The following is a 20773-nucleotide window of genomic DNA, read 5'->3' on the forward strand; positions in this document are numbered from 1 at the left end:
CTGTTTATACTAAGAGTTACCTGAACGCCTCATATGATTTAACTGTTATAACACTATGTTTGTTGTGTTTTCTGTGTCACGTTCACTATATAAGAAATAAACTCAAATCCCAACGATTGTCTCTGAATACAAACGACTGGAGTGTGTGTGTGTGTGTGTGTGTGTGTGTGTGTGTGTGTGTGTGTGCTGAGCATCTCTACGAGCCTCTGGAGTTTGCAGCCAAAATGTAAAATCAATCTTAATCTGAAATTCCTGAAAATTTGACAAGCAACTTGTAGTAGAACTTTAACTTTGCAAATAAATACTGTCTAAAAATGTCGTAAAATTTCCAGCTACATTAATAAAGCTAAGAAATACATAGTACATAATCTTTTTAGAGAAGAAGTAAATAATTCAGTTTGCTGATTCAAAGATCACAGTATTTAAAAATCAACGAGTGTTAAAGTGCTGGTGCACGATGGGAAAACCACGTGTAATCTAAAATCTAAAAAAATGTCAAAAGCTAATGTTTTATTGCTCTCAATACTTTCTGATTTACTGTCTGTGGCTCCACGCCTGAAGATTTTAATCTTTATCATCATTTATCAAACAAACAGCAAATAGTGTATTTGTTGGGGACTATTTTCAGTGGCGGATTAATCCACATTTGGTGCTGTAGTGAGAATTTGTGGCAGTAAATGTTTGAGTCTAAAGTATAAATGATATATTAAACTTTAAATCACATGTTGACATTGTTGTGTTAATGTGTGTTTATTGAGGGAACGCTCTCTTAAAGACAGATGTGGGTCTGAAGGGGGAACGTTTTTTCTTTTTGTATTAAAAGATCCCATCTAGTCGCTTCACTGCCCTCTGCTGTTTAAGATTAAAGATACAAATCTCAGTTTGGAGGGAAAGAGAAATAATCTTATTCAACTATTATATATTTTATTCTTTCATCATCGTTGTTTTTACTTGTTGTTCTGTGTGAACAACTTTGAAACTTAAATCGGAATTTAGAAACTCTACATGCATTAAACTCTGAAATAAAGCAGCAATAACAGAAAGAAAAAAGAAAAATTTGAATGAATAAAGAAATAATGAAAGACTCTCTAATGCCGCCGTTGAGTCATTAGCTCTTAGATGACTCTGTTTATGGTGCTTGGCTTCCAGATGTGTTGTTTCAGAGCAGTATGGAAGATGTGGGAGGGATGAAGGTGGGTGTGGAGAGAGAGAGATGTGATGGTGTTTGGGGAGAAGGTGGATGAGAGAGAAGGAGCGACTGGAGAGGCTGCTTCACCTTCAGGGCTGTTTCATGTGTGTGTGACTGGGGGGGCAGGTGAGGCTTCATGTGACGCCAAAATGCATTTAGAGCGAATTTGAACGACTTTTACTGCAACAACAAACTTTAGACTTCATTTTGACAAAACACTCAACTCAAGGTCCACTTACTTGCTTTTACCAGAGCTTTAGACATATCACATGGTCTTCACAAGCTCAGGGCACATTGTGTTGTCTTCTACTGAAAGCTAGTGAGTGGACCTTGAGTTTGGATCGTCACAAATGAACTTTTGCGTTTTAGACTTTATATTTTATACTTCACATTTCCATTTTGTGCAAAGATGCAAAGATTTAGGAGCCAAACAGTCGGATCAGGATTTCCTTTAATAGTTAATACACTGAACTGGTTATAATGTACTATAGGGCTAGAAGTTCCCTAACAAAGACACTGAGCCCAGTTTAATTTATTTAAGTTTATTTTAGAGGTAGAAAATCCCAATAACAACATAGAAACTGTAAAAATAAATCCGATAATAATAATTTTAAAACTAATCTTCTACGATAATCTGTAGCAAATGTAATAATACAATAATTCAGGTGTTGTTGCTTTACTTTAGTTTTCCTTCTCTCATAAATAAAGTTAGGTTAAGAATTATTTTTTATAATCGATTGATCTGCAAACCTTTTTCTAAATTAATGGCTAAATTTTAAATCTATAAAATGTTCGACAAAATAATGAAAGATTCACAGCACAATTTCCTGAATCCAAAGATGATGTGTTCAAATGTCAAACATATATAAATATTCTGTTTAATTTAATTTAATTTAAGGCAAAGGAAAGCAACACATACTCACTTCTAAGTAGCTGGAACTAGAAGATGGTTTTGTAATCACTACAATATACCCAGATTTCACTGTGATTTTTGCCTTCGATGTGTCTTTGTTTTGTAAAATACTGCACAAATAATGTGTCTTTGGTCACTCAGTCTGGGCAGACTTGCTGTAAAATGAGAAAGTTTGAGACTTGGCCGCTGAAAACGGTTGAGCTAAAACCAAGCACCGCCCACTGACTCGAGAAAACGTTCTCGATTTACAGCTAAACAATACACTAATATTTATTTCCGAAACTTTTGAGGCGAGGAATAGATAATGCAGTAACAGAATCTTCATTAATGTCAGCGATGCCTAGTTTGACAGTTTGATTTAGAGAGTCCTCGGCTCTGATTGGTTGTTTTCCTTCGGGCGCGCTGGAATCTTGCAAATGCCACTTGGAGCACTGGGGAGAGGCAGAGGAACAGGGTTTATTCACAGTTAATCTGTCTTGTGCACTACTGTCAGCGTATAGTGACAATATTTTAGCAAGTACGATACCAAATTATCTTTTTTAAAGTTACAAACTGCAGCTTTAACATGCCACAGTTCTACTTAAAACATCAAGTAAGTTCAGAAATCATAACGCGCGTCAAATTCACTCTCAATGCGTTTGGGGTCACTGCCCAACCTGATGGTGAACATGGTCTGGGGGAGGCTACCAGGGGCAGTGTGGTGGGTGGAGGCAGAGCGGGGGACAGTGGGTGAGGCTGGGTGTTGAGGAAGGGGGACTCTGGCCCTTACCTTGCCTGCTCGTGGTGCTTGGCGGGGGGCAGGGCGCAGGGAGGCTTGGGCAGGCGGAGGCGCGCGGGACAGCAGTACTGATGGTAGGTGGCGTGGCTGTTAGGAGGTAGGCTGGAGGAGTAGAGAGAGGAGGAGGAGGAGGAGGAGGTGGAGGAAGGAGTGGTGATGCTAGTAGGGTTGTTGGAGGAACGACAAGAGGTGTTGGTAGTAGAACAGGTAGTGGAGGAGGAATAAGACCTGACAGAAAGAGATAGAAAGAGAGAAAGAAAGATAAAGAGTTGGGAGAGGGAGAAAGAGAAAAAAGAGAGAAAAATAAAGTCAAGAGAGAAACAGAGAAAGGTAGACAACAACAACAACAACAAGAACAGACAGGCACACATAAACAAACACAATTAGCACAGTTAGCATTACAGCACACTATCAGCAATAGCTTAGCACAAAGTATTAATAGCAGCCTGTAGCAATTAGCAAGTATGGCTAGTAGTGTTAAAGCAAAAAGCACACATCTATCAGCATTAGCTTAGCACACAATAAATAACAGCAGCATAGCAATTAGCACACAGTTACAACTAATAATCTTAGCTTATAGTTAGCTTATTTTACCATGTTAGCATTACTTTAGCACACAATATAAATTGCATACAATAGTTAGTATTAAGTTTTAACTAGTCATACCAGCATACAACGGTAACATACAATCACACGTGTTAGCTTAGCAGTTAGAACACACAATATAGGCTACTAGCTCATGGTTAGCACACAGTCAATGTCGGCCGTTAGCACTAGCAGTTAGCATCACAGAAGTACATGTATAGTGTACAGTGAGTCAGGAGAGGGAGGATGATGCACATATATAGATTGTTAACTGTGTTTTCAGGGGACAGAGGAAGGGCTAGTCTTATCCTGCTCGCTAACGCTGATTTGCTGTTTGGCTATTTAGCCATTTAGCCATTTCCTCACCAAATGCGTCTTCCACTTATTTAGAGCATTTTACTGATGGTCTCATCCAGAGCAGGTAAAGGTTTGATAGCTGGTACAAGAAGGTTGCTATCCTCAATGTCTATTGCAACCTCGCAACTAAAAGATGGACTCACTAACCGCTCACTGAACCCTACCACCAGGCAAATCACCAATCTGTCACCGAGGAGCTGTGTGAAGAAGAGTCATACTGCGTGCACCGCCATGTGTCATGTCACCTTCACAAACTTCACTCTAAAAATAGCTAAAGGTTATGATGTGATGTTATAACCATATTTATACTTGGTGACAACCATGAGGATGGAAGTGCCAGAGGTTAAAATGATGATAATGCTTTTGTTACAAATTATACCAAAAAAATAAAACTACTTTATGTATAAAATGTTTGACTACAGCAGCTGTTTGACAAAATGTTAAGGGCCAAGCTGGATATACCAGAGGTGAAGAACGTGGATTCCAAACTTCAACCAAACTATCAGGTAATTAAATGCAAATTTCATCAACTCTTTAATCATACAACCATCACTGTCTGTGAGATAACGACTGCATTCAATCAGTGAACGAATTACAATAACAATTTGATTTTATTGTAAAATGTGATAACTAGATATTATTACTTTTAATACGAATAATACAACAATAACGTAATCATTTCTGGCTAACATTTGTGATTATTTATCTCTATTTTCAGAGTCAGGGTCATCCCCAGGTGGGCAGGAAGTATTCAGATCCTCTTTACTTGAGTGAAAGTACTAAAACAAAACTCCACTACAAGTATGCATGCATTCTCAACCTTAAGTATGTGAGTATTATCAGCAAAATGTACTGAAAGTTTGAAAAGTAAAGGTATTCATTGTGTTAAAGTGTTTTTACATGTATTATTTTATTTATTATTGTGTGTTGCATGTTCCTGCTGCATTAATGTGTGTGTTACATGTTCCTGCTGCATTAATGTGTGTGTTACATGTTCCTGCTGCATTAATGTGTGTGTGTGTGTTACATGTTCCTACTGCATTAATGTGTGTGTTACATGTTCCTGCTGCATTAATGTGTGTGTTACATGTTCCTGCTGCATTAATGTGTGTGTTACATGTTCCTAATGCATTAATGTGTGTGTTACATGTTCCTGTTACATTAATGTGTGTGTTACATGTTCCTGTTGCATTAATGTGTGTGTTACATGTTCCTGTTGCATTAATGTGTGTGTTACATGTTCCTGTTAGATTAATGTGTGTGTTACATGTTCCTGCTGCATTAATGTGTGTGTTATATGTTCCTGTTACATTAATGTGTGTGTTATATGTTCCTGCTGCATTAATGTGTGTGTTACATGTTCCTGTTACATTAATGTGTGTGTTACATGTTCCTGCTGCATTAAAGTGTGTGTTACATGTTCCTGTTGCATTAATGTGTGTGTTGCATGTTCCTGCTGCATTAATGTGTGTGTTACATGTTCCTGCTGCATTAATGTGTGTGTTACATGTTCCTGTTGCATTAATGTTTGTGTTACATGTTCCTGCTGCATTAATGTGTGTGTTACATGTTCCTGCTGCATTAATGTGTGTGTTACATGTTCCTGCTGCATTAATGTGTGTGTTACATGTTCCTGCTACATTAATGTGTGTGTTACATGTTCCTGCTGCATTAATGTGTGTGTTACATGTTCCTGCTACATTAATGTGTGTGTTACATGTTCCTGCTGCATTAATGTGTGTGTTACATGTTCCTGCTGCATTAATGTGTGTGTTACATGTTCCTGCTGCATTAATGTGTGTGTTACATGTTCCTGCTACATTAATGTGTGTGTTACATGTTCCTGCTGCATTAATGTGTGTGTTACATGTTCCTGTTACATTAATGTGTGTGTTACATGTTCCTGTTGCATTAATGTTTGTGTTACATGTTCCTGCTGCATTAATGTTTGTGTTACATGTTCCTGCTGCATTAATGTGTGTGTTACATGTTCCTGCTGCATTAATGTGTGTGTTACATGTTCCTGCTGCATTAATGTGTGTGTTACATGTTCCTGCTGCATTAATGTGTGTGTTACATGTTCCTGCTGCATTAATGTTTGTGTTACATGTTCCTGCTGCATTAATGTGTGTGTTACATGTTCCTGCTGCATTAATGTGTGTGTTACATGTTCCTGCTGCATTAATGTGTGTGTTACATGTTCCTGCTGCATTAATGTGTGTGTTACATGTTCCTGTTGCATTAATGTGTGTGTGTTACATGTTCCTGCTGCATTAATGTGTGTGTTACATGTTCCTGTTACATTAATGTGTGTGTTACTTGTTCCTGCTGCATTAATGTGTGTGTACATGTTCTGCTGCATTAATGTGTGTGTTACATGTTCCTGCTGCATTAATGTGTGTGTTACATGTTCCTGCTGCATTAATGTTTGTGTTACATGTTCCTGCTGCATTAATGTGTGTGTTACATGTTCCTGCTGCATTAATGTGTGTGTTACATGTTCCTGCTGCATTAATGTGTGTGTTACATGTTCCTGCTGCATTAATGTGTGTGTTACATGTTCCTGTTGCATTAATGTGTGTGTGTTACATGTTCCTGCTGCATTAATGTGTGTGTTACATGTTCCTGTTACATTAATGTGTGTGTTACTTGTTCCTGCTGCATTAATGTGTGTGTGTGTTACATGTTCCTGCTGCATTAATGTGTGTGTTACATGTTCCTGCTGCATTAATGTGTGTGTTACATGTTCCTGTTGCATTAATGTGTGTGTGTTACATGTTCCTGCTGCATTAATGTGTGTGTTACATGTTCCTGCTGCATTAATGTGTGTGTTACATGTTCCTGTTACATTAATGTGTGTTTTACTTGTTCCTGCTGCATTAATGTGTGTGTGTTACATGTTCCTGCTGCATTAATGTGTGTGTTACATGTTCCTGCTGTATTAATGTGTGTGTTACATGTTCCTAATGCATTAATGTGTGTGTTACATGTTCCTGTTACATTAATGTGTGTGTTACATGTTCCTGTTGCATTAATGTGTGTGTTACATGTTCCTGTTACATTAATGTGTGTGTTACATGTTCCTGTTGCATTAATGTTTGTGTTACATGTTCCTGCTGCATTAATGTGTGTGTTACATGTTCCTGCTGCATTAATGTGTGTGTTACATGTTCCTGCTGCATTAATGTGTGTGTTACATGTTCCTGTTACAGTACTGTGTGTGTTACATGTTCCTGCTGCATTAATGTGTGTGTTACATGTTCCTGTTACATTAATATGTGTGTTACATGTTCCTGCTGCATTAATGTGTGTGTGTTGCATGTTCCTGCTGCATTAATGTGTGTGTTACATGTTCCTGTTACATTAATGTGTTTGTTACTTGTTCCTGCTGCATTAATGTGTGTGTGTTACATGTTCCTGCTGCATTAATGTGTGTGTTACATGTTCCTGCTGCATTAATGTGTGTGTTACATGTTCCTGTTGCATTACTGTGTGTGTGTTACATGTTCCTGCTGCATTAATGTGTGTGTTACATGTTCCTGTTGCATTAATGTGTGTGTGTTACATATTCCTGCTGCATTAATGTGTGTATAACATGTTCCTGCTGCATTAATGTGTGTGTGTGTTACATGTTCCAGCTGCATTAATGTGTGTGTTACATGTTCCTGCTGCATTAATGTGTGTGTTACATGTTCCTGTTGCATTAATGTGTGTGTGTTACATATTCCTGCTGCATTAAGGTGTGTGTTACATGTTCCTGCTGCATTAATGTGTGTGTTACATGTTCCTGTTGCATTAATGTGTGTGTGTTACATATTCCTGCTGCATTAATGTGTGTGTTACATGTTCCTGCTGCATTAATGTGTGTGTTACATGTTCCTGCTGCATTAATGTGTGTGTTACATGTTCCTGCTGCATTAATGTGTGTGTTACATGTTCCTGTTACATTAATGTGTGTGTTACATGTTCCTGCTGCATTAATGTGTGTGTTACATGTTCCTGCTGCATTAATGTGTGTGTTACATGTTCCTGTTACATTAATGTGTGTTACATGTTCCTGTTGCATTAAAGTGTGTGTTACATGTTCCTGTTACATTAATGTGTGTGTTACATGTTCCTGTTACATTAATGTGTGTGTTACATGTTCCTGCTGCATTAATGTGTGTGTTACATGTTCCTGTTGCATTAAAGTGTGTGTTACATGTTCCTGTTACATTAATGTGTGTGTTACATGTTCCTGTTACATTAATGTGTGTGTTACATGTTCCTGTTACATTAATGTGTGTGTCACATGTTCCTGTTACATTAATGTGTGTGTTACATGTTCCTGCTGCATTAAAGTGTGTGTTAAATGTTCCTGTTACATTAATGTGTGTGTTACTTGTTCCTGCTGCATTAATGTGTGTGTGTTACATATTCCTGCTGCATTAATGTGTGTGTTACATGTTCCTGCTGTATTAATGTGTGTGTTACATGTTCCTAATGCATTAATGTGTGTGTTACATGTTCCTGTTACATTAATGTGTGTGTTACATGTTCCTGTTGCATTAATGTGTGTGTTACATGTTCCTGTTACATTAATGTGTGTGTTACATGTTCCTGTTACATTAATGTGTGTGTTACATGTTCCTGCTGCATTAATGTGTGTGTTACATGTTCCTGTTGCATTAAAGTGTGTGTTACATGTTCCTGTTACATTAATGTGTGTGTTACATGTTCCTGTTACATTAATGTGTGTGTTACATGTTCCTGCTGCATTAAAGTGTGTGTTAAATGTTCCTGTTACATTAATGTGTGTGTTACATGTTCCTGTTACATTAATGTGTGTGTTACATGTTCCTGTTGCATTAAAGTGTGTGTTACATGTTCCTTTTACATTAATGTGTGTGTTACATGTTCCTGCTACATTAATGTGTGTGTTACATGTTCTTGTTACAGTACTGTGTGTGTTACATGTTCCTGCTGCATTAATGTGTGTGTTACATGTTCCTGTTACATTAATGTGTGTGTTACATGTTCCTGCTGCATTAATGTGTGTGTTACATGTTCCTGCTGCATTAATGTGTGTGTTACATGTTCCTGCTGCATTAATGTGTGTGTTACATGTTCCTGTTGCATTAATGTGTGTGTGTGTTACATGTTCCTGCTGCATTAATGTGTGTGTTACATGTTCCTGTTACATTAATGTGTGTGTTACTTGTTCCTGCTGCATTAATGTGTGTGTTACATGTTCCTGTTGCATTAATGTGTGTTACATGTTCCTGTTACATTAATGTGTGTGTTACATGTTCCTGTTACATTAATGTGTGTGTTACATGTTCCTGCTGCATTAATGTGTGTGTTACATGTTCCTGCTGCATTAATGTGTGTGTTACATGTTCCTGCTGCATTAATGTGTGTATAACATGTTCCTGCTGCATTAATGTGTGTGTGTTACATGTTCCTGTTACATTAATGTGTGTGTTACATTTTCCTGCTGCATTAATGTGTGTGTTACATGTTCCTGTTACATTAATGTGTGTGTTACATGTTCCTGCTGCATTAATGTGTGTGTTACATGTTCCTGCTGCATTAATGTGTGTGTTACATGTTCCTGCTCCATTAATGTGTGTGTTACATGTTCCTGCTGCATTAAAGTGTGTGTTACATGTTCCTGTTACATTAATGTGTGTGTTACATGTTCCTGCTGCATTAATGTGTGTGTTACATGTTCCTGCTGCATTAATGTGTGTGTTACATGTTCCTGTTGCATTAATGTGTGTTTGTGTTACATGTTCCTGCTGCATTAATGTGTATGTTACATGTTCCTGTTACATTAATGTGTGTGTTACTTGTTCCTGCTGCATTAATGTGTGTGTTACATGTTCCTGCTGCATTAATGTGTGTGTTACATGTTCCTGTTGCATTAATGTGTGTTACATGTTCCTGTTACATTAATGTGTGTGTTACATGTTCCTGTTACATTAATGTGTGTGTTACATGTTCCTGCTGCATTAATGTGTGTGTTACATGTTCCTGCTGCATTAATGTGTGTGTTACATGTTCCTGCTGCATTAATGTGTGTATAACATGTTCCTGCTGCATTAATGTGTGTGTGTTACATGTTCCTGTTACATTAATGTGTGTGTTACATTTTCCTGCTGCATTAATGTGTGTGTTACATGTTCCTGTTACATTAATGTGTGTGTTACATGTTCCTGCTGCATTAATGTGTGTGTTACATGTTCCTGCTGCATTAATGTGTGTGTTACATGTTCCTGCTCCATTAATGTGTGTGTTACATGTTCCTGCTGCATTAAAGTGTGTGTTAAATGTTCCTGTTACATTAATGTGTGTGTTACATGTTCCTGCTGCATTAATGTGTGTGTTACATGTTCCTGCTGCATTAATGTGTGTGTTACATGTTCCTGTTGCATTAATGTGTGTGTGTGTTACATGTTCCTGCTGCATTAATGTGTGTGTTACATGTTCCTGTTACATTAATGTGTGTGTTACTTGTTCCTGCTGCATTAATGTGTGTGTTACATGTTCCTGTTGCATTAATGTGTGTTACATGTTCCTGTTACATTAATGTGTGTGTTACATGTTCCTGTTACATTAATGTGTGTGTTACATGTTCCTGCTGCATTAATGTGTGTGTTACATGTTCCTGCTGCATTAATGTGTGTGTTACATGTTCCTGCTGCATTAATGTGTGTATAACATGTTCCTGCTGCATTAATGTGTGTGTTACATGTTCCTGTTACATTAATGTGTGTGTTACATTTTCCTGCTGCATTAATGTGTGTGTTACATGTTCCTGCTGCATTAAAGTGTGTGTTAAATGTTCCTGTTACATTAATGTGTGTGTTACATGTTCCTGTTACATTAATGTGTGTGTTACATGTTCCTGCTGCATTAATGTGTGTATAACATGTTCCTGCTGCATTAATGTGTGTGTTACATGTTCCTGTTACATTAATGTGTGTGTTACATTTTCCTGCTGCATTAATGTGTGTGTTACATGTTCCTGCTGCATTAAAGTGTGTGTTAAATGTTCCTGTTACATTAATGTGTGTGTTACATGTTCCTGTTACATTAATGTGTGTGTTACATGTTCCTGTTGCATTAAAGTGTGTGTTACATGTTCCTGTTACATTAATGTGTGTGTTACATGTTCCTGCTGCATTAAAGTGTGTGTTAAATGTTCCTGTTACATTAATGTGTGTGTTACATGTTCCTGTTACATTAATGTGTGTGTTACATGTTCCTGTTACATTAAAGTGTGTGTTACATGTTCCTGCTGCAGATGTTTTACCTCCTTTATATCCTGTTGGTAGTTTAATCGACACAAAGCATCATATTCTATAAGATCATCATATGTGTTTATCTTTGTCTCTGTCCTGTGTGAACAACGTGTCTCTGAAAAGTCAACTTTTCTGGTTTCATCTTTTTTAACAATACATAAAAAACCATCAAGATTAAAATAAAATGTAACCAAAAATCTACAGGTTGTGTGTTGGACTCTTGTTCTACCTGAGGCAAGCCTGACTGTGATAAAAATATAAAACATGAAACAAGGTTAAGCCTGCCTTGGCCTTCCTGTAACCTTAGATTTAGGTTATCCCGGGGCCTAAACTCGTGTGTTCATGCAGGTTTAACAGCTGCCATCTGTAACGTTTGTCTCCCAACATGGTGAAAGTCATAGTTGCAATGGCGCCTGTAACGTTTCTACAAAGATCCCCGCGCTGCACGCTGCAGATCAGCCTGAGGAGCAGCGACCGCACGCTTCACCAGGCTGAGACCTTATTCCTCACATTTCATCCCACTCGTTGTGATGTGACAGTTTGCTGGTCGGCTGCACACTCACCGTCACTGTGTGTAGCTGCAGGCATGATGTATGCCACGCTGCCTGAATGCACACTGTGATACAGTGCTGAGTGTACAGTGTAAATTCAGGTTCATACACACAGACTTAACTGATTGTAACGTCCTGCTGGCCCTCTGTGCTGGTGTGAGCTTATATAACATCAGCTGTAAGTGTGTCTCTGCACTGAACTCCTCTACATTTATTCTGATGTTGGTTCTGTTCAGTGTTAGCATGCTAATATAAAACAGGCCCTAACTGGAGCCTAGAAATATTCAGTTCTTGGTGAGTTTTCTTTTTAACGCTGGCCTTGTTATGAACCCCAGAGGCAAACCAGACAGAAATAAAACATTGACCGTTCTAAACCCTGAATTCATTATCTCTGTGGTAAAGTAAAACTAACAATGCTTAGGCTAAACACAATAACAAATCATCCCAGCCTCTTGAAAAAGAAATTCGCCTTTCCAGTCTAATCTGAAAATGTAACCATGTAGAAGACAAAAAAAGTCAGTAAATCAAAATGACATCCTAAATTCCTTTATGACCCTGACATTTTCTCGAGGTTAGGTTTTAAAAACGGCTTTAACCGGTCACTTAGGAGGATGAATACGCACTTTTGAGCACAAAAGTTTGTCTACTTGTGATTATTAAGTCATGTACATTTTTAGTATCTAGTTCAACGTCTAGATCTAGTTCACAGAGTACAGAGCAAATAGAGAGAAGCTCGAAGGACTACAGTGTTTCAGCTAATAATACGAGCATGCTACAGTAGTTTATCATCTTGCCCTGCGAGGAGTCAGTATGTCTTTAGCACAGCCTATTTCGCGAGGGTGCGCGGAGGATAACACGGTGTGACCGGCCCTTTAATATACAGGTGAGGATCCCAAACCAAGAAGACAGAAACAGCACAGACATCTCTCTGTATTTTTAGACCTAAAAGCAAACCGTTGTCAAAAAAAGCTGTGAACTTCCGCATCAAGGGTGAAAGTAAGTATCTCTCTGTCTTTCTCCACATTTAAACCTACTTTGGTCTTTCTCTCTGCCCTCAGCAAGAATAAAGTACTTCTCTCGTCCCTCCCTCTCCTCTTCCCCAATCTCCATCCCCTTCTCCCTCCCTCTCTTTCTCTATCCAGGCAGTGTACCAGTTGTATTAGTATGGAGTGAGCGAGCTGCTACCACTGCAGAGCATGCTGGAGCCATTCATTACCATACTGCTCCCATACTGCAGAGGGCGAGAGACACAGATACAGAGAGAGAGAGAGAGAGAGAGAGAGAGAGAGAGACTGGTGCTGCAGAATGTGACACAGGTCAGACTGCCATCATCAGTTATTTTTAGATCATTAATCCCTATATCACTGTCAAATTAAGTGCTACCTCAGTCTAATTACTCTAAACTAAAGACATCATGCTGGAGGTAATTGATCTCCTCAATTCCACACTTTTCATATGAACACTGCTCAGGTTTCTTTAGATGGATGTCAACCCTCTCGCCTCCCTCTTGGTGATGTGATAGTCCAGAAGAGACAATGGGTTTCCTCTCTACATTTGCCAACAGATGGCGCTCATAACTCAGTCATTGTTAAATAAACTGCAGTCAATGATTAACACAAACGTTACATTTTAGGAAATCTCGGTTTGCTGTCTTGACGACAATCAGATGAGAAGATTTGAGTTTTCGTTCATGTGCCTGTAAGATCATGTTTAGCCTAGCTTAGCACACACCGGTGGACAAAGAGTAAACATGTAGAAATACAAACTCACAGTTTAAAGGTAGATCGGTAGCTATAAGTAAACAGTATCAGAGTCATTGAAAGGTACATTCTTTCTGTTTTTGAGGGAGCTAGGCTAGCACTTTCCTACCGTTTCCAGTCTTTGTGCTAAGCTAGGCTAATCCTATTCCGTACAGATTGTAAAGGCCCTTGAGGCACGTTTGTGATTTTTGATATTGGGCTGTATAAAATGGGACAGATCATGAAAACCTCACTTTTTCCGTGCACATACATTCGGGTGTCTGGAGAACCCACCAACCCACAAACTGTGAAATAAGACAACTCAGTCAGTGTTTGTGAAAACATGTGACTCAACAAACCAATCAGATTTGCCTCTTCTTCCTGTTTCACATTACAGGCTCATTACAATATACCTGAGTGTCTCCACCCACGACTTGAGAACTGCGTTACATAATACAGGTGTATTCAGACGGACAGTATGCGAAAAACAAAGAGTGTTTTGAACATTAAACCATGTAAACACAAAACAAACCTGAACATTAGCATAATATGTCCCGTTGTAACAAGAAATCTCTCTGTATAGGTGCACAAAGATTAAACTGAGTCATCTTCATGGGTGGAAAAAGTACTCAGAACCTTTATTTAAGTAAAAGTACAAAAGTATTTGAATCAAAGTATACTTAAAGTACCAAAAGTAAAAATGCTCATCATGCCGAAGGGCTCAGCTCAGAATATCTCATTATTGAATTATAATTATTGATGCATTAACGTGGAGCTTTTTAAATACTGCTGGGCAGCTTGTGAATTTCACCACGAGATAATTAAATCTTCGTAATAATATATTATAATTATTTTAATCTGAACATGCAAAGTAACTAGTAACTAAAACGATCAAATACATATATATAGTACATATAGTAATAAAGAGTAGTATAGTAGTAGGAGTCAAAACTAAATTGTTTCCCTGTGGATTGTAGTGGAGGAGAAGCATAAAGTCCAATGAAAATACTCCAATAAATGTACAAATACTCAGATAAAAAGTACCACGCCACTCAAAGTCCGTGGTCCTACTTTCTAAATGGTAAAAACAAATACATATGATCACATGGTGAGACCTGTTCTGCACGTGATGTCAACATATGTCACCAATGTTATTGGGCAGCTCGTTACAGTGGACCTTCTCTTATCCTCTGTGCAGCAGTAATGAAGGAAACATTACATTACACAACAAAGCGAAGCTGCAATGCTGAAAGATCAAATGTTTGTGGACTTGCCAAAGAAACCTCAGTTTGTCACGATCGTGTTTGTGTTTGGCGTCGTGCGTCTGACACATGACACACGGCTACAGCAGCCGGGCAGGAGAGGATAGAAAACGCCTACATACTTGTGAACACGGTAACTAAGCCTCGAGATTACCATGACAACAGTTGAGTGACAACTATGAGGCGATGTTGCCGGGAGACAAACCGTCAACTTCCTTGGTGTGCTGCTGAACGGACGTCACAGGGTTAGTGTTTAACCTTCTAACTCTGATACAAGTCAGTGCAACACCAACACATCAACCACTAACGATGGAGGGACAGACTTCAGCAGCAGAGGGAGGGTTTAACAGCTGTTATGTAAGATACACAATCATTTAATAATTATGCTCAGTGTGTGTGTGTGTATAATCACAGTGTACAATTTCAAAATGTCAAAGAGCTTATGTAAGCATGGAGTGAGGCACTCTAGGTGTGTACGTGTGTGTGTACGAGTGTATGTGTGTATGTGTGAGATAGAACTGAGAGCAGAGTCAATAGTAACTTATTACTTTTACTATGTCAGATGCATAAAGAGACAGAGGACTCATCCCTTCATTTCCCATCATGCCTCCTGCCTGTCCTCGGCTTACAGGTCGCTCTCATCTGATTACAATCTCATTAGTTCATAACGTACGCCTGTCGCTGAGTCACTGCCACATGCACACACACACATGCACACACACACACACACACACACACACACACACACACACACACACACACACACACACACACACACACACACACTTGCACACACACGCACACACACACTGCTTCTGTCTGTTAAACGGTCGTCACTCATCAACTTTTGAAGGGTTTTAATTAAAAAGGCACCACATACACTTTGGAGGAATCATTATGTTTTCATATTTAAGCCGAGTTCTGGTGGTGCACATCAGATATTCAACTGCAAGATTATCTCAAATATCAAATCACTCCGTTTCATTATGTAATCTAATTGACCTTATGTGAGGAAAGTGAGAACAATACAAGGAACAGATACAAACACAGCAAAGAGAAGAGATATGATTGTTGAAAAGGCAAACTTATGACTGATGGTACCACGGAGGAAGGTTTTTATTTTACATGTATTTTGGTCAACCCTAACCCTAACCCTAAACCTAACCCTAAACCTAACCCTAAACCTAACCCTAACCCTAAACCTAACCCTAACCCTTTCGACATGACAACTCGCTGATTGGTCAAACAACCGTGAAAACGTTTTGGGGCTGAACAGAAAATTCACTGAAGCCAGTTTTCCCAATAATTCTTCCTCTGATCACTTTCTATCTGTGGACACGTTCAACACACACAGGAACAAGCGACTACTTCATAGTATTTATTTACTACGATGAATAAGCTTCACTTCAGAGTTTAAATACTTATTTTAGTGGTGCAGTAGATTTCTAAATGACAGCCAACTGTTGTTCCTACTGTCAATAACTCATTTATATATTATAATGATGCTGAACATCCATTAATCTGTATACGCTTAGAAACAACACAGTTGTGAGTGCAACGTGCGAGTGATGACTTTCTGGTGGAGGTGGAGGTGTAGGTGGAGGTGGAGATGGAGGTGGCGGTGGAGGTGAAGGTGGAGGTGGAGGTGAAGGTGGAAGTGGAATTGAAGGTGGAGGTGAAGGTGAAGGTGGAGGTGGAGGTGGAGGTGGAGGTGAAGGTGGAGGTGGAGATGGAGGTGGCGGTGGAGGTGAAGGTGGAGGTGGAGGTGAAGGTGGAAGTGGAATTGAAGGTGGAGGTGAAGGTGGAGGTGGAGGTGGAGGTGAAGGTGGTGGTGGAGGTGAAGGTGGAGTAGAGGTGAAGGTGGAGGTGTAGTTGGAGGTGAAGGTGGTGGTGGAGGTGGAGGTGAAGGTGGAGTTGAAGGTGGAGGTGAAGGTGAAGGTGAAGGTGGAGGTGGTGGTGAAGGTGGAGGTGAAGGTGGAGGTGGAGTTGAAGGTGGAGGTGAAGGTGGAGGTGGAGGTGAAGGTGGTGGTGGAGGTGAAGGTGGAGTAGAGGTGAAGGTGGAGGTGTAGTTGGAGGTGAAGGTGGTGGTGGTGGAGGTGGAGGTGGAGGTGAAGGTGGTGGTGGAGGTGATATATATATATATAGATATATATATATATATATATATCTATATAGATATAGATATATATATATATATATATATATATATCTATATATATATATATATATATATATAGAGAGAGAGAGAGAGAGAGTGAGACAGAGATAGGTTTCTGTCTCTGGTAGTTAGATATCTATCTACGTCTGTCTCTGACTGAGAGAAGCTGCATTTCAGTTTTACCAGCTCCAGAAAGGAGGCCATGCCAACAGTGTTGTTAAGGGCAACCGTTGCAAATGAAGAAACATGTTGTCACGGTAACAAGGACTGTGTGTATGCGTCTGTGTGTGTGTGTGTGTGTGTGTGTGTGTGTGTGTGTGTGTGTGTGTGAGTACATATGTATGTGTGTGTGTGTGTGTTTTAAATAGATCCTCCACTGCTGCTAACAGTTGATTCACTGTTTCCACTGGGTTACATCTGGAAAGTGCCCCACACACACACACACACACACACACACACACACACACACACACGCACACACACAGTTGGACCCCAGGGTGTTGTCCTGCGGCTCGGCTCTGAGAGGTAATTCATCACTTCTCTATTCATATCAGCTAGCCTAGTTTACCCTGCAGCACACACGCGCACGCGCACACGCACACACACTGCAGTGAGTGCATGCACGCACAGCAACACGGCAGCAAACAGAGGACCAAATAAACACACACACACACACACACACACACACACACACACACACACACACAGACACACAGACACACAGACAGACAGGTGCTGATATTTAACTACAGTGCAGCTCTATTCAACAAGCCTGCGGCACTCAGAACTGCTGCAGCCCACACACACGTGCATGCACACACACACGTACACACAAACACACACACGCGCACACACACACACACACACACACACACACACACACACACACACACACACACACACACACACACACACGTAGCACTGAGCTGCTGCTGTCACACTCTCTGAGCAGCTAGCTGATACTGTAGCTCACATTCATCCACAGACTGCTCGTCGTGTTCCTTCTAGAAGAAAAGAATCACATAAAACAATAATTCCCAATGGTATTGAGGTGAGGAGGAATCAAATGTTGCAAATAGACGGAAATGAAGCGAATTCAAAGAGAAACATGCACAAACAGGCAATATTTAATAATAGGGCTGAAACTGCAACAGTTGAATTCAATATGGATTAATCTGCCAATCATGTTCTCAATTAATCGTAAATATTGAAGAATGTGCATCCTAGTTTCTCAAATTTGAAGTGATGCCTTTAAATGTCTTGTTTTATTCGTTTATAAACAAAATATATTCCGTTTAATATGATACAGAACAGAACAAAGGAGGAACATCTCCATTTGAGAGGCTGAAAACAGCATTTCTGCCATTTTTGCATAAAAGTTGATCAAAATAACTGCCGATTCATTTTCTGTCAATCGACTTTTCGATCAGCTATATTGAAAATACCCCGATGAACAAGCACACAAAATCAGCTGTGAACACCAGACCAAAAACAGGTCGCAGCATCGACTGGGAAGGGGTCAAAGGTCACCGACCAGGAGTCAGCACACGGCCAAATGTTTATTTTTAAAAACTTAACCGGAGAATGCGACGTGAGGCGATCCACTAGTTGTAGATGCTAACTGTCCTCCTCTTCCTCTCACGTACACGTCACGCTTCATGTTTCACTCTAATATAATAATAATCTAATATAATTAAAGAGCAGATCTCATGCAGCATACACCTGCAGTCGACCGAGTTCCTGTCCTCAGCATCAGTCTGTTCTGTGTTAAGTATTGTGTAGTGTGTCAGTGCCAATTAACCAGGTGTGTGTGTGTGTGTGTGTGTGTGTGTGTGTGTGTGTGTGTGTGTGTGTGTGCACCTGATTCTTATCCTGTCAGGAACGAGTCTAATCTTTAAAGCACTTTACAGGTTTAAATTATCATTAAGAGATGAGAAGTTTTCTCTCCTTTCACAGCAGTGCAGGTTCAGCGCAGTGTACGAGGGAAAGATGTTTTGACTTGGTGGCCATGTCCTCAGCACAATAACTTTGCTTGGATGCTTCTTAGTCTTAGAAAGCTCTCGTGAATCACACACTGATGGAAGAACGGCTGAAATGTCCCCATGCTCTGGTTGATGTCGGACAAACTAAAAGAGCTTTAAAGATTTGCATATAATGCAGATTGTGCTATAGCTCAACCTTGTGCTCAGGCTAACCGGCGCTCTGCATCGCCACTAAAGTTCTGGGGAATAGAATAAATCTTTAAATGTTCAACTCACTGCTCAGCAGAGAAGCAAGTTGGACTCTCAAAGACACCGTGAGCAGGATTTGTCGGTTGCGTTTGGTAAACATCCAAAGTCTCACATGATTCAGCTGCTACTGCTGGAAGAAGTTTGGAGAACTTCACACAGTGTTTTAGGTTGATGCTACCTTTAAAGACGCACGTGCTGACGGTCTATCGGGACACATATAGATGTTGCATGTGGCAGTCGTCCAGGATTCGCTGACTGCCGTCACATATGTGTCTTTCTTTTTATTGTTTCTCTCTTGTGACCTGAAGCTTCTTTTTTTACACACCGACACTGAAACAGTGACAGACAGCCGAGTCCCGCTCGTCACCTTCACTAACGGGAGCAAACGTGACGTAGTCTTGTTCTTCAGTGTGCCAGACAAAGTCACCGATCTTGTGTTTGGTCTGGAGGACATTATTACAATTATTGGACTTTTTCCTCAAGAAAGGCAGAAAACCTCCGTTGCAATAAAACACAGACTGGAACCAGAACCAGTTTATACTACTCGGTGCTACATGCCACTTAATACATTCATACAAAATCCTACATTTCCTACTTTGACCATGTATGCTGGGTAGAAATGTTAAGCACGACTCCTCCAAAGGTTTTGCTTAAAGTGACAATTACGAAAGAAAGACCACATGAAATAATCAGTAGCAGAGATATTATTATTTCAATGTGAGGGACACACAATCACAGTCCATCTGTAGTTTATCTGACACTTACATTCAATCTAAAACATCAACCGTAAACATTCTTGAACAAAATGTTCAATAATCATAATTGAAAAATCCACTAGGGAATAGACCCAAAGACCAGACATTTGACCACAATGCATTGCAAATGATTTCATATAATACACCCGTTTAAAAGTTAAGGCTAAACTGATGTAATGTGAAGCCGTTTGACAATATTACATTGAAATGAATTAATCTAAGATTTCCAGGAGACAAACTGGGATTTATTTAGCGTTAAACTGTGTAACAGCTGTGCACACGACGTTGTTTAAAAGTGACGCTCAAATGACTAAAAATATTCCATTTCCCAACTGAGGATTCTCTGTCCTCACATCTCATCCTCATCCCCAAGAGACGCACGTGAGGGGAAGGAAGATGTGAAGCAAGGTAATGGATGCACCCCAGGACTCTCACATCACGCCTGCTTCCTGTCTCTCTGCCTACACATGTGATCCAAAGCTGAACGGCCCCACTCTCAGGGGGATATCAACAGGCATTCTGGGAAATGTAGGACATCACTAGAAGGGGCAGGTTGAGGGCAGTTATGTAAAGAACAAACACACTTAAATCACTCATTAGCAGTTTAATGTCTTCAAAGAATGTCCAGAACAGTCCATGAGTTAAAGGCATTTCTCACAACGTTGTGTGAGATCGCAGGCAGCTTCTTTCCCAGCATGCAGTGCGACTGTCCTCTCGGGTTTTGCAGTAGTGTGGATGGATTACCGCCGATGTCATCAGACCGAGACGCACAGCAGCAGACATTTTCTACCAACGACACAGGAGATACTGCACTGCTGGCCTCAATATACACACAAACACAGTGTGGCCCCATTTCCACTACACGTGGTAACATTTCTTAAATGTTGTACTTGTTTGTCCTTTCCAGACGACTGGATGGAGGGAAATAAAGAAAATGTTTGATTGCAGTCAGTCAGAGAGGTGATGATT

General features: G+C 39.8%; 1 protein-coding gene across 1 annotated transcript in view; it reads right to left on the reverse strand.

Moving 5' to 3' along the window:
• The window catches only part of LOC115004824 (IQ motif and SEC7 domain-containing protein 2-like), a 115263-nt gene that overhangs the window by 81905 nt on the left and 12585 nt on the right, over window positions 1–20773 (reverse strand). Inside the window, exons 2-3 of the mRNA XM_029426523.1 lie at window positions 2872–3108; window positions 2477–2533 (exon numbers count right to left, since the gene is read on the reverse strand). Coding sequence (XP_029282383.1) covers window positions 2477–2533; window positions 2872–3108 — 294 coding nt within the window. The remainder of the gene's footprint in view (window positions 1–2476; window positions 2534–2871; window positions 3109–20773) is intronic.

This window comes from Cottoperca gobio, unplaced genomic scaffold (genome assembly GCF_900634415.1).
Source record: "Cottoperca gobio unplaced genomic scaffold, fCotGob3.1 fCotGob3_192arrow_ctg1, whole genome shotgun sequence".
Lineage (NCBI taxonomy): Eukaryota > Metazoa > Chordata > Actinopteri > Perciformes > Bovichtidae > Cottoperca > Cottoperca gobio.